Raw genomic sequence first — 15,458 nt, 5'->3', positions numbered from 1 at the left:
ATCAACGAAGGAATGTATTTTTAGTAATGGTGTTTTATGCTCATAGCTATGAATAACTGAGATCCTGCACAAACAAGGTGTTTCCAATAAAAGGTACCTATACACACTGACAGGCAAATGATCAGAAGCCCTGTTCCAAACAGTTCTCTAAAATTAGCGCTGGAATAGCAAGGGGCATTAATGCCCCTATGATCAGAGCTAATAGCATGCAAATTTAAGTACGCTATTAGCTCTGATCATAGGGGTACTTCTGCGGGAGGATTATGCCTGGGCCAAAGCACAATCCTCCCGCAGAAGTTGTTTGACAGGTCTGGGCTCTCAAAAAAGCCCGGACCAGTCAAACAGGGCTGGAGACCCTCCCATCCCACCCTGACGCAAGGCCTGACCCCCCAAAAAAAGCATCCGACACCCCCAGCCACCCGACACAGCACCCAACATTTCCCTGGTGGTTTACTCCTCCCCGCCACCCCCCCTCCTGACAGAGGCAACCGGACAGCCCTCACCCAACAGAGAGGTCTTGGAGGCTGGAGGTCTGGTGGTCTAGCACCCTTCCCAACCCCCTTCCTTGTACCTCTAATGACAAGGAGGGAGTAGCAGTCCCTCCTTCCTTCAGTGCCACCTTCAAACTGGCAGCACCCTGCGCAGTGCATCCTGGGATGAACTGGGCAGTGTTTTCCTACCATATAAGGGAGAAACTTCCTTATATGGAAAAGAAGTCCCGCCCAACGCATCTGAGGATGCACTGCAGGGCGCCACCATTTTGGAGGCGGCATTGAAGGAAGGAGGGACTGCTACTCCCTCCTCAAAGTTAGAGGTACACCGGGGGGGGGAGGTTCGGGAGAGGGTGCTAGACCAGCAGTGGAGGGGGGCTGGAGGTCCACTGGACCTCCAGCGCTCTCTGTTGAAGGTGGTGTCTGCTTTGCCTCTGTGAGGGGGGACAGTGGTTGCTATGTCAGGGGAGAGTTGGGGAGTGCTAGACCATCAGGAAAGTGTCAGGAGGGCTGGGGGGTCTCCGGTGCTGTGTTGGGGGGAAGGGTGTCGGGTCATCTGTCCAGGGTAGGATGGGGAGACCTGCTAGCATGAAGTTGCATGCTGGACAGGGCTCTCCATTCTCCCCAATGCCCTGCAAACTCTAACGCCAGCTCTGAGCATAGGGTTTGCCACAAGAGCAGCACCCTTGTTTGGCACAGTGCCCGCTGAATATTGAAGAGGAAAAGGTAATGCCCTGTTTAGCATGCATTTGCATGCTCATTGCATTCAGAGCTGGCCAGCGCATTGTTACATGCGTTGGCCAGCCCTGATCATTGGGTGGGAGCAAACACAGGTGCTAGTAGGGTGCTATTGACCTCTAGCGCCCGTGTTTGCTTTTGATCATCTGGGCATGAGTTTGCAAATTCGGTTGTTTTGCAAGTGAATGTGTGAGTGTGTGTGTATGTATATGTTTAGCCATAGTAAAATATGAGTTATAAATAGAGCTCCAAATATATGAAGGAAGACCACAGCGATACTATGGGATGCCTCAGTGCGCCCCAGAGTGGCTCTGTTTTGCCACATGCTACCTGCGTGGTAGCCCTACCCCCTGTAGTAAAAAGGGGCGCCATTAACAAAACATCTTTAGTCTTCAACAAAGCTTGCAGCCTTTCAAATTGTTAAATTGTAACTTATGAAGTTCAATATTTTAAAATTTAACCAGATTTTGTATCTTCCAGCATTAAAGGAGAAACATTCAACATCCCTACCATTAAGTAAAAAATATTTGGTTCTGTTTGTTTATCTTGTAGAAAAGATTTGGGGCCCCTTTTGCAAAGGCGCTAAAAGCGCAACTTTGTAAAAGACACCCTCAATGAGCAGTGGCTGTGTCATGGTCATAAATCTTGACCATAATGGTGACATTGTTTCTCCACTGTATAATTGATGAGTATTTTTGTTTTCAGGCATACCTTCCTTCATTTTATTTATCATTATGATTTATTTACCGCATTTTTGAAGGAATTCACTCAAGGCGGGGATATATTTGGAGGCAGTTTGTTTTTTTTCAGGTGATTATTAGGCTCGTAGTATTCTTTTAAAAAAATATTTTTGGTGTCTAGTTAGAGTACATTTTTAACATGTCATCTACTCTTTCACACTCACAAAAGAACAATGCATGCTTACATCTAGTACTCATCAAAGAAATGTCTCCTATGCCTCTCTTAGGGGGCAATATCTCCAAATGGACTTGTTTTGCACATACCATAAGCGGAATGACCCTTACTCCTAAACCAGGGTCTGTGGAGAATGATTTCAATCTCTCAAATTTTACTGCTAATGTTCATCGTAGAATTTATATCATGTGCGGACAAGTTTGTACATCTTTTATAAGGTATGTACTTGCTTTCAGGTGCTGAAAATCTGCTTACCTGCATACAAATAATTATGAGAGCTCACCCAATTTTATCTGCATAACAAATTCAAAGGTTTTAGAAATTTGCCTCATAAATTTTGGGGAACACCAACAACGATGGGGAAATGAGTTGTTTTTTGTCCTTGCTAATCCATTCTTTTGATTTTAAGTTTTGTTTAAATTTGATAACTCACTTTTGATTAACATCTCAGAACGAGGTGCCGTCATTCAGAGAATTCAGCAGGAACTATGGAACACTAAAGGACCCTTTTACTAAGCAGTGCTAAAAAGTAGCCAGCGCTGTCTACAGCGCAGGTCTTTCTTGCACGCTGAAATCACTTTTAGCATGGCAGTAAAACGGCCCCATTTTCCATTTTGCCTATTAATTTCCACGCACTAATTTTACCATTAGAGCACGAGTACTTACCGACACCTATTTTTTTTAGGTGGTAAGAACTCTTGCGCTAACCAATTAACACAGAACATGCCTACTCTCTGCCCCAGAGTCACAAAAGAGAGTGTAAAACAGCATACAAAATAGTGCAGAAACAAAAAAAGAAGCAACACTGGGCCTTCAGGATTGAGATAATCGATGTCTTTTTTTTTATTATGAAAATGACCCGACACGGGCCGTGTTTCGGCGTACAAATGCCTGCCTCAGGGGTCTAACATAAAATAACATATAAATGTATTAGTCAAAAGTAGTCATAAATAAAAGCATGCACATATAAAAAAACAATCCATATATAAAAAAATTTTTAAGACTGACCATAAATAACGGTAAATCAAAGCATACACATATTGGAAAACAAATAAAAATTCTTTATAAACAAATTATATATATAATTTGTTTATATATATATATATATATATATACAGTGGTGGAAATAAGTATTTGATCCCTTGCTGATTTTGTAAGTTTGCCCACTGACAAAGACATGAGCAGCCCATAATTGAAGGGTAGGTTATTGGTAACAGTGAGAGATAGCACATCACAAATTAAATCCGGAAAATCACATTGTGGAAAGTATATGAATTTATTTGCATTCTGCAGAGGGAAATAAGTATTTGATCCCCCACCAACCAGTAAGAGATCTGGCCCCTACAGACCAGGTAGATGCTCCAAATCAACTCGTTACCTGCATGACAGACAGCTGTCGGCAATGGTCACCTGTATGAAAGACACCTGTCCACAGACTCAGTGAATCAGTCAGACTCTAACCTCTACAAAATGGCCAAGAGCAAGGAGCTGTCTAAGGATGTCAGGGACAAGATCATACACCTGCACAAGGCTGGAATGGGCTACAAAACCATCAGTAAGACGCTGGGCGAGAAGGAGACAACTGTTGGTGCCATAGTAAGAAAATGGAAGAAGTACAAAATGACTGTCAATCGACAAAGATCTGGGGCTCCACGCAAAATCTCACCTCGTGGGGTATCCTTGATCATGAGGAAGGTTAGAAATCAGCCTACAACTACAAGGGGGGAACTTGTCAATGATCTCAAGGCAGCTGGGACCACTGTCACCACGAAAACCATTGGTAACACATTACGACATAACGGATTGCAATCCTGCAGTGCCCGCAAGGTCCCCCTGCTCCGGAAGGCACATGTGACGGCCCGTCTGAAGTTTGCCAGTGAACACCTGGATGATGCCGAGAGTGATTGGGAGAAGGTGCTGTGGTCAGATGAGACAAAAATTGAGCTCTTTGGCATGAACTCAACTCGCCGTGTTTGGAGGAAGAGAAATGCTGCCTATGACCCAAAGAACACCGTCCCCACTGTCAAGCATGGAGGTGGAAATGTTATGTTTTGGGGGTGTTTCTCTGCTAAGGGCACAGGACTACTTCACCGCATCAATGAGAGAATGGATGGGGCCATGTACCGTACAATTCTGAGTGACAACCTCCTTCCCTCCGCCAGGGCCTTAAAAATGGGTCGTGGCTGGGTCTTCCAGCACGACAATGACCCAAAACATACAGCCAAGGCAACAAAGGAGTGGCTCAGGAAGAAGCACATTAGGGTCATGGAGTGGCCTAGCCAGTCACCAGACCTTAATCCCATTGAAAACTTATGGAGGGAGCTGAAGCTGCGAGTTGCCAAGCGACAGCCCAGAACTCTTAATGATTTAGAGATGATCTGCAAAGAGGAGTGGACCAAAATTCCTCCTGACATGTGTGCAAACCTCATCATCAACTACAGAAGACGTCTGACCGCTGTGCTTGCCAACAAGGGTTTTGCCACCAAGTATTAGGTCTTGTTTGCCAGAGGGATTAAATACTTATTTCCCTCTGCAGAATGCAAATAAATTCATATACTTTCCACAATGTGATTTTCCGGATTTAATTTGTGATGTGCTATCTCTCACTGTTACCAATAACCTACCCTTCAATTATGGGCTGCTCATGTCTTTGTCAGTGGGCAAACTTACAAAATCAGCAAGGGATCAAATACTTATTTCCACCACTGTATATATATATATATATATATATATATATAATATTGTATATGTGTAATTTGTTTATAAAGAATTTTTATTTGTTTTCCAATATGTGTATGCTTTGATTTACCGTTATTTATGGTCAGTCTTAAAAATTTTTTTATATATGGATTGTTTTTTTATATGTGCATGCTTTTATTTATGACTACTTTTGACTAATACATTTATATGTTATTTTATGTTAGACCCTGAGGCAGGCATTTGTACGCCGAAACACGGCCCGTGTCGGATCATTTTCATAATAAAAAAAAGACATCGATTATCTCAATCCTGAAGGTCCAGTGTTGCTTCTTTTTTTGTTACTCTCTGCCCCCAGACATGCCCCAGCACTAAAAAATAAATTCTATTTTTTAGCACGTGGGAAGCAGGCACCGATCCCAGAACTACTACAAGATGTCTGAGCTTGCCCCATGGTAGTGCTTTTTAACTTGCGGTAAACGCAGTACCGTAGTGAGGGCGGCTGACAGCTGGGGCGGGTCGCCGCTGCGCACCCTCCTCCCCCGGAGCGCATTCTTACTTGCATTAGGAAGCGAAGGGCAAGCGAGAGGGCCGATCCGCCCCTGAGTGCATGTCGCTGGGAGCTGCGTCAGCTCCGTTGTTTCCTTGCTCTCTCTGCCCCGGAACAGGAAGTAACCTGTTCCGGGGCAGAGGGAGCAGGGAACCGGTGGAGCTGACACCCCCCCCCCCCAGCGGCGTGCACCCGGGGCGGACCGCCCCACCGCCCCCCCTTCCTACGCCACTAGGTAAACGCGCATCATTGCTTACAGCTTAGGAAAAGGACCTCTAAATTTTTTTTTCTTTCGATGTGAGATAAAGCATATGCAATAACTTTTTTTTTCTCTTTTCTTGTAGTTCCTTGCCAGACTGTTTTAGATTACTTGAAGACGGTACTTCAGCACCACAATCAGCTTGTGATACCACAGCCAGCAGACCAGCCAACAGAGGTAGAACATGCAGGGAAGATGCATTTTGTAAAAATCATAAAACTGCAGTACCAGCCCTTATGAGATGCCTGCTATCTCCAGCTATAGAAACCCAAGCTCTGGTACAGAATTGCAAAAGTCTGTCTAGTACTGGGAGCATTACGGAGATGACCACTTTCAAAGCCATCTTAGTAGGGCCAATGTAATAAGATGTGTGTTTTACAAATGTGGGCTGAAGACCAACGCACGATTTAACATGTGCTTAAAAAAAACAAAACTTGTGGTTTATATTTGAGTATAAATGGTGATTTTATTTTATTTTATTTTGTACAACCACCCCCATGCCCCCCCCCCCAAAAAATGGGTCTCAGTCTGGCATTTATCTACTCCCTGGGTAAACGGCATGTCTCATCTTACCTCTCTCTCATGACTGACACTGAATCAAAAATCATGGCACTTGACTGGTGCGGGGCCTTGAGCAATTGTGCATGCTCAAGGCCTGCTGGCTTCCACCCCCTCTGACACTTCCAGTGTTTGAGGAGGAAGTCTTGGAAGGGGCTAGAGCAGGCAAGCTTTGAGCATGCACAGATCAAGGCCCTACACCAGCCGACTGCAACGATTTTTGTACCTGCATCACCCATGACAGGGAGGTAAGGAGAGAAATGCTGTTGGTTGGGGGGGGGGAGGAGGGAGAGAGTTGCTGTTAGTTGGGGGGGAGGAGGGAGAGAGTTGCTGTTGGTTGGGGGGGAGGAGGGAGAGATGCTATTGGTTGGGGGGGGGAGGAGGGAGAGAAATGCTGGTGGTTGGGGGGGATGAGGAAGAGGGAGAGATATGCTGGAATATAAATCCCTCAGTTTATATTTGAATTACATTTCCTCCTTCCACCCCCCCCCCCTTTTTTTAAAAAGTTATTCCTGATATAGTATGCAACTTACAGTAGATTCTTTTATTTTACAAAATCATTATTGAATATACTGCAATGTACACAGTGTAGAGCAAGTAAACACAAAAATAACCTTAGCAAAACAGTAACAGAGCTCATGTCTCCCACTTAAAGTATTCCAGATTATCTCTCACTTTTTCCAAATCTAGAAGTAGGGCTGAAGTTAAGTACAACCTCTTTTTAAAATTCTCAACGAACTCTACTCACAAATCAGTGTCCTTTCTAGACAACAATCCAGACCACTCCCTACCTCACCCCACCCCCAACCCCTAAGGAGAGGATCCCATTCCATTTCACAAACAGAGGGAGAGGGAAATCCCAGGTCTTCAAGAACATAATTTAGGGCCCCTTTTACTAAACTGCACTAATGATTCCCCTGCGACAAATATGACAAAACCCATTCAAACTGAATGGACTGTGTCACATTTGCCGCGCTGGGAATCACTAGCGTGTCTTAGTAAAAGGGGCCCTTAGTTGGAGGAACTCACAAGTTGTCCTGTTTACCAAGAGCTAAGAGACACACGTAGCTCATATTTGCAGAAACACACCTGGATGCTCCCCGAGCCTTATGGGATAATGGTCTATGGACAGATGAGTCAAAAGTAGAACATTTTGGAAACACAGTCCTATTACCTCTGGCTTAAAGCAAATACAGCATTTCACAGTAAGAACATTATATCAACAGTCAGACATGGTGGTGTGGGAATACTTTGCTTCCTCGGGGCCTGGAAAACTTGCATTATTGAAGGAACCATGAATTCTGCAGTTGACCGGCCATTCTCCTTAAGAATTTTGTGGTAATCGGTCAGTGAGCTGGAGCTGAAACTGAAGTGCAGTTGGGTTATACAACAAAACAGTTATCCAAAACACAAATGCAAGTCTGCATCTGAATGGCTGAGGAGGAAGAAAGTTCTGGATTGCCCTTGTAAAAGTCCTGACTAGAACCCAATAGAGATGTGTCAGCACCTGAAATGAACAGTTTATGCACAAAAACCTACAAATGTGAATTAAAGCAGTTCTGCAAAGAGTGAGTGAGCTAAGATTCCACAACAACTTGATATCAAATTACAGGAAATGTTTGGTTGCAATTATTGCTTTTAAGGGTGGTACACCAGTTATCAAGTTTAAGGGAAAGCTACTTTTTTCACATGGGTGGTATGAGTGTTGAATACGTTTTGTTCACTAAATTAGTGAAGTAATTTAAAAACTGTTGTGTTTTACTCAGTGTCCATTTATCTAGTAGAGCTCCATCAGGAGCAATCCCTGCCTGAATTTAAATCTAAGCTTAAAACTTTTTTTTAAATTACTTACTGTTTACGGGTTCTGACTCGTCTGTTGCCCCCCTATCTGAAACAGGATTTAGGAGCATGGCTAGTTCCTCTTACCTTTACCCTGAATGTCTGGCCTCTTCTCAGTTCTATTTTATTAGTTCCTTTTCTGATCTTCTGGTTATTTGATTGTTTTAAACCACCTTGATAGCTACCTCTAAGGTGATATATCAACCCAAGCTGGCCAAACTGTGGGTTGGGATACCAAATGGGGTCACAAAACCTGCTTTGGGGGTCATGACCTAGGTGGGCTTTCCATAGGTATATCATTATTTTGCTAGGCTGTATAGAGAGAGGAGTGACCAGCAGAAGAAAGGAGGTTTTAATGCCCCTGTATAAGACGTTGGTGAGGCCCCACCTGGAGTATTGTGTTCAGTTTTGGAGGCCGTACCTTGCGAAGGATGTTAAAAAAATGGAAGCGGTGCAAAGAAAAGCTACGAGGATGGTATGGGATTTACGTTCCAAGACATATGAAGAGAGGCTTGCTGACCTGAACATGTACACCCTGGAGGAAAGGAGGAACAGGGGTGATATGATACAGACGTTCAAATATTTGAAAGGTATTAATCCGCAAACAAATCTTTTCCGGAGATGGGAAGGCGGTAGAACGAGAGGACATGAAATGAGATTGAAGGGGGGCAGACTCAGGAAAGATGTCAGGAAGTATTTTTTCACGGAGAGGGTGGTGGATGCTTGGAATGCCCTCCCGCGGGAGGTGGTGGAGATGAAAACGGTAACGGAGTTCAAACATGCGTGGGATATGCATAGAGGAATCCTGTGCAGAAGGAATGGATCCTCAGAAGCTTAGCTGAAATTGGGTGGCGGAGCAGGTGGGGGGAAGAGGGGGTGGTGATTGGGAGGAGAGGATAGGGGAGGGCAGACTTGTACGGTCTGTACCAGAGCCGGTGATGGGAGGCGGGACTGGTGGTTGGGAGGCGGGAAATACTGCTGGGCAGACTTATATGGTCTGTGCCCTGAAAAGGACAGGTACAAATTCAAGGTAAGGTATACACATATGAGTTTGTCTTGGGCAGACTGGATGGATCATGCAGGTCTTTTTCTGCCGTCATCTACTATGTTACTATGTTACTATCTCCAGGTGGGTTATACATTTTTATTTGGCTGCAATTATGGAGTCATGGGCACAAAATATTGGAAGTACTGCTATAAACTATGAGCTGTTACAGTTTGTTTAAAGATCAGAAACCATTCGGCAAGGCATGAATGGAAAAATAGGGGAAATCAGGAGGGGGGGGGGGTAAATACTTTCTCGCCAGGGGCAGCCAAGCCAAAATGCTGCTTGAGGCAGGGCCGAGATGCTGCCCCCCCTCCCAGGCCAAGTTCTGGCATCTCCCCCATTCCTTCATCCATCGCATTCCCCAATTTTTACCTTCTTTTTATGTTTTTTAAAACCCAGCGGCGGCAGCAATTCCCATACGCTGCCCTGCCGCTGACACCTGCCTCTTCTCTACTGCAGCTGCCTCTGAGAAAACAGGAATTTACATCAGAGAGGTGGCCACAGTAAAGGGAAGAGGCAGGTGCCAGCGGCAGGGCAGCGTATGGGAATCGCTGCCGCCGCTGGTTTTTAAAAAACATAAAAAGAAGGTAAAATCATGGAACTGGGTGGAGGAAGGAAGGGGAGGATGCCGCTCCCGAAAGAGTGCTGCCTGAGGCCCCTGCCTCGGGTGACCTAATGGTCGGGCCGCCCTTGTTTCTCGCATCTCTGTAACTTATAGTATTCTATATGTACACCCATGCCCCCCTCCCATGCTGCGTACATATGCATGTCCCCTTGCAGTTATGCACTACATTACAGAATAACACATAGTGCAGTTACATGCATATAAACATAATGCCAATATTCTCGGCACTTAACACATGCCCAGTTATAGAATTGCCCTGAATAGTTGTTGATGTTCATGTAACATTGCAGCTGAAAGAACCTGATTATTTTGGCACTTGCTGGGAGGGCCACAGCTTTGGAATAGTAATTCCAGTAACCATCTAGTGCAGTTCTGGAGTACCCCCTTGCCAGTCAGGTTTTCAGGATATCCACAATGAATATGCATGAAAGAAATTTGCATATAATGGAGGCATTGTATGCAAATTAAGTTCATGTATATTCATTGTGGATATCCTGAGAACCTGACTGACAAGGGGTACTCCAGCACTGGACTTGGGAAACACAAATCTAGCATGCAGGAGATTTGGGCGCAAGATAAGGAAGCTCTGTCATGGAAGGTGGAAAGAATTAAAAATGCAGGTGTTTTAAATTTTGAATTTTCTTAGAATCGCCTCAGTTTTGCCTATTGCTGCTTTTCAAATATACCTGTGTGACATTTTATGGAAATATCCCTGAAGGTAATAGTTCCCCCCTCCCACTACCATGAATACGGTCTTACAACCTGCCTTCCCAAAAGGAAAGAGGAGTTTGTGAAGCCCCAGAATTGAAGCAATCTGCAGAAAATTCATATGTGTCTTGCCTTTGTATGAGAGGTCTGTAGTTGATGAGCATCGTACGGGGACTTTGCTTGTGACTGCAGACTTTGTACAGAACTGTGATCATGTTCTTTTGCTTGTTCAAGAAATGCTAGGCTCTATATGTAGGTCCTGAAGATTGATCCAGAGAGGAAATTTTTATGACTGTGTCAGGTGCCTTGGCTTGGGGGCAGGGAGGGATATTTTTTTGTGATTAGATACCCTTGTAGAAGTTTGCTTAGATATAATAATGTATAATCCTTTTTTGAGCCATTGGAATTATGTTTTGTTTTGTTTTGTTCCTGAATTCTACGTCTCTGGTGGAGCAAAATGCTTCTCCTGACACGTAAAGCTTAGATATAAGGGCTGGATCTGCATTATGATTTGCTAGGATATTTTTGTCTCTCTTGGTTTTTCTTTTCAACATTGATTATTGTTATCTGCACCCTTCTTTGGAGCTTTCATTTTGGTCTCCCCAATATTTAACAGAATTTTTATTTCTTTCATATATTATGTTTCCCTTGATTTTTTTCTGTGTACTGTTTTTCGCAAGTGCATGCTTATATTTAAAACATAGAATGTTCATAGCAATTTACTTAAATGTGTGCACGTTTTTTGTGTGCAATTTTGCATGCAAAAATGCGTCCTGCATCTGACAGAGCTGTGCGTAAAAATGTGCACACAGCCATGTGGTATAAAATGCGCTGGGCTTCACTTCATATTACATCAGCCTCGGAGTATCTTGCTAAGATGGAGTGGGGATAGTGTGGCTCTAGATGGCGCCACGTAATAAATGTCTGCTCCTTTCATGCCTGCACGCAAACTTTGTTATGCTGTTATCCTCCCCTCAAAGCCCTCTTTTGGTGGAAGGTGCCAAATGATTTGTTCAGTGCAGATGTGAAGCCAATGACCTTCTTGAAAGGAAGAAGAGATCACAGGAGGAGAATAAAATATATTTATTTTTATTTAATTATTTACAATGGCTTCATATACTTCGCATTGTGTGGTTTTTAAAAAAAATTATAAAATGAGAAAAAGTTAGGGGCCTTTTTACTAAGCCTCGGTAGGCTCTATGCGCGTACAGCAAATGTCCAAAGACTACTGCCAGGCCAGCATGCCCGCCTGGCGGTAATTTCAGATTTGGCGCACACCCATGATGTGTGGGTGAATTATTTATTTATTCCTGCGCGTGCCAGTTCCGGCAGTAATCGGCTCTTGGCACACGCCGACCAGTCATTGTGCATGTAGCTCATGAGCCTTTACTGCTAGATCAATGGGTGGTGTTAAGGGCTCAGGCCGGTTTTGAGTGCGCTGGTTTCATTTTTACTGCAGGCCCTTTTCCTGTCCCATTAAAAACTGGCCCGACACACGCCCAATACACGTGACTACAGTACCACAGGCCACTTTTTACTACTGTAAAAGGGCCCCTTAGTTTTATAATCTGAGTGAAAACAATGAGGAAAAAAGGGGAAAGAAATAAAAGACATAAAAGGAGAAGGGGAGGGTGAAAGAATGAGAACAAAACATAAGGGTAGATTCAAGAATAAGTGGCAAGGGTAGGGGGATGGTCAGTTGGATGACAGGAGATTATTTGAAGACTGACTCAAATAGCCATGCTTTTATTGCCTTTTTGCTTTTCTGTTGTATGCTCAATATATATATTTTCCTGGAACCTCACTGAATTTCTTTGAAAGCATTTTTACAGTGCATTTTAGTAAACATCTATGTGGTATCTTTCACATGTCTTTTAAGTATTAGTCATGACAAACAAATACATGATTTCATTGATGGGTAAAACAGTAGCAGAATGTTTATTAGGTACATATATGAAATCAAGTGCTGTGCAGTCGAGCTAGTATGCACCAAGATATTGAATTTACGTTATGACTAAGAATGATAATACTGGAACAGTTCATCTACTAATTAAATCAGATGTCTTCACCCAATGAGATACGCTGTTCGTATGTACACCTACGACATGATGGATCACCTTCCTGCTGGTTGCTTGGGCACTCGTATATCCGGTAGTAGCTGACTTTAATAAATGAAATTACAAGATGGTTACAGACTCTACCCACATCTGAGACGCATCTTCCCAGCTGGCTTTCTGCCTCCCAGTGTACCTTTGCTGCTTGCAGCTTCTTTTTTTATTCTCTCCCAAGAGCGTGCTATTTATGGGCAGCATCAAACATGCAGTCTGATGACCAGGACTGTTTTTTTTTTCTTTTTTTGTGAGAGCTTTTTAGCAGTAATTGTGCAGTATTTAAAGCCTTTGTAAGGAAAGCGAGTAGAAACACACACAAGAATTTCCATACTGGTTCAGACCAAAGGTCCATCAAGCCTAGTATCCTGTTTCCACCAGTGGCCAATCCAGGTCGCCAAGAATTGGCAGGATCACAGGAAGTAGGTAACATTTTCTGCTGCTTATCCTCAGGGATAAAACTGTAGATTTTCTACCTTAACCGTTTGGGGAAATCCACTGTTTTATCCCTGGGGATAAGCAGCAGAAAATGTTACCTACTTTTTGAGATCCTGTCAAGTATGGGTGACAGAAGCAAAAAGGAAATGGTTTTGCAACTGACACCAAACCTGTTTTTATTATAAGAGCTGAAACCTGAGAAACATTTGCAGGACAATGATAGACACTAGCATCCATTCTCGTCCCCTCCCCCACTCCTTTTTTTTTTTTATGCTTGACCCAAAGGTCTCTTACCCCTTCTCCCAGTCTGATCACTCATTACCTTCTGCTACTTCTGCCTGTTTGTGATTGAGTGTCTCTCCAGGCCTAGGAGCTGCTGTGCCTGCTTCTTGTCTCTGGCAGAGGATGTCTGTCCTTGAATGGTCCAGTCACCTATAAGATGAAATCATTCTCTATTGTTGCTAATAGTTACTTCTGCCAGAATTCTACATGACTGCAGAGCGCAGAATTTGAGTAGAATTCCCCATTTGCACAGAATTTAACCTTTTCACAAAGAATCTGTGTGCCATGGTAAAGGATGGACTCTCCATCACTCAGCTGACCCCCTCCCCCGCCCACTTACCTGACTCTCTGCCCATTGCTGCCCAGCTTACCTGTCTATTCCCTGGTGGTCTAGTATCCTCTTCGGGGGGTGGGAACAGGAAAGAAGCCCACTCTTTCCTGCCCCACTGCTGCCACTCTCTTGCTGGTGCCATGCTTTTTCAAAATGGCCACTGAGACTTCAAGTGGTAGTCTCATGAGATTACTGCTTGAAATCTCAACAGCCATTTTGGAAAAGCACAGCACTAGCAAGAGAGCAGCGGCAGCGGGGCAGGAAAGAGCGGGGTTCTTTCCTGCCCCCCCCCCCCCCCAAAGAGGTCACTAGACAACCAGGGAATGCACAGATAGGCCGAGCAGTAGCGGACGAAGAGCTGAGCGAGCAGGTGGGAGGGGTCAGCTGAACAGTGGGGAGGAGTGGCTATGAAAAAAAAGGGATGCTGTGGGAGGGAGGGGGCTGCAAAAATATTTTGAAAATTTTTACACAGAATTTTCCAGAATTTGCAAACTTTGTGCTATGGAGTTTAAATTGTTTGGTGCAGAATTCCAGCAGGAGTAAATAGTTGCCAACAGTCAGCAGCACCACCAGCATTTAAAATTACATATGTTCCGTGCCATTACATATATAGGCAGTGCCTCCGAATACAGGTGGAATACGGTGACCATAGCTACTATTTAGAAAGACCTAAATTTAAACATACAGTATAATTTATTATTATTTGTTACATTTGTATCCCACATTTTCCCACCTATTTGCAGGCTCAATGTAGCTTACATAATACCGTGAAGGCGTGTGCCATGTCCGGTAAAAGAAACAAATACAAGGTGATATTGTGGTCGAGTAAGATACCTGTGTTTCAGATACAGAGGTGGTCAAGGAGAGGGAAGGTTATATAGTGTCCATTACGAGCTTTGATTTTACTGTGTTGAAGAGTGTGGGTATTTATGTTGGGTCGGTGGCATATGCCTTCTTGAACAGGTAGGTTTTTAGTGATTTCCTGAAGTTTAGATGGTTGTAGGTTGTTGTCACAACTTTTGGCAGTACATTCCATAGTTATGTGCTTATATAGGAGAGGCTGGATGCATAGGTTGCTTTGTATTTATGTCCTTTGCAGTTTGGATAATGGAGGTTTAGGTATGTTCGAGATGATTGGTTATGTTTCTGGGTGGGAGGTCTATAAGGCCTGTCAGTGTATCCTGGGACTTGGCCATAGATGATTTTGTGGACCAGGGTACAGATTTTGAAAGTAATACGTTCTTTGATTGGAAGCCAGTGCAGTTTTTCTCAGAGGGGTTTGGCACTGTCAAATACCGCTTCAACCCAAATAATTTCACAGCCCCACCCTTGCTTTATCTCTTCACCACTTTATTGTAGAGATTATATTGGAGCAGTTACTAAATTCATGGATAATGGAGTCACACAGGGTGAGACAAAAAAAAGTAGTAACCCCGTTGCCATTTTCTCAGCAACCGCTTTAAATTTCAGCAAGAAAATTTACGTACTTATTTAGTCGTCATATGTATTACTATTAAACAACATATAATTATCTTGTGATATGTTGATGTTACTGACATTTTAGCATTACTACCTAGCGATTTTTGCATGTTAAAAATGTTTGCGCTATAACACAGTAAAATAATGTCATTTGAATGATAAAATGATCAGTGTCAGAATTTTGCAGTCACTGTGAATGCTCAGGATCCACCACCATCTTTAACACAGGTCTTCACTCACTTTGGGAAGTTCTTAACAGCCTTATCGATAAGTCCCTGTGGCAGGCTGTCCCAGATCATCTGCAGTGCTTCCTTGATAATCTTTGAGTTTGGCAATTTGTTTGTGGCTTTGGGTGGAGCTTGTGATAGGCCTATAACATTGCTTCCCAGACA

The 15,458-nt window shown here is 43.6% G+C and overlaps 1 protein-coding gene across 2 annotated transcripts in view; it reads left to right on the top strand.

Moving 5' to 3' along the window:
* BEND4 (BEN domain containing 4) overlaps positions 1-15,458 on the top strand; it is an 82,537-nt gene that overhangs the window by 30,724 nt on the left and 36,355 nt on the right. For both annotated transcript variants that reach the window (XM_030191342.1, XM_030191343.1), the window contains exon 3: positions 5,736-5,827. In XM_030191342.1, the coding sequence (XP_030047202.1) occupies positions 5,736-5,827 (92 nt within the window). The remainder of the gene's footprint in view (positions 1-5,735; positions 5,828-15,458) is intronic.

This window comes from Microcaecilia unicolor, chromosome 2 (genome assembly GCF_901765095.1).
Source record: "Microcaecilia unicolor chromosome 2, aMicUni1.1, whole genome shotgun sequence".
Classification (NCBI taxonomy): Eukaryota; Metazoa; Chordata; class Amphibia; order Gymnophiona; family Siphonopidae; genus Microcaecilia; species Microcaecilia unicolor.
This window is presented reverse-complemented; position numbering and strand designations above follow the sequence as displayed.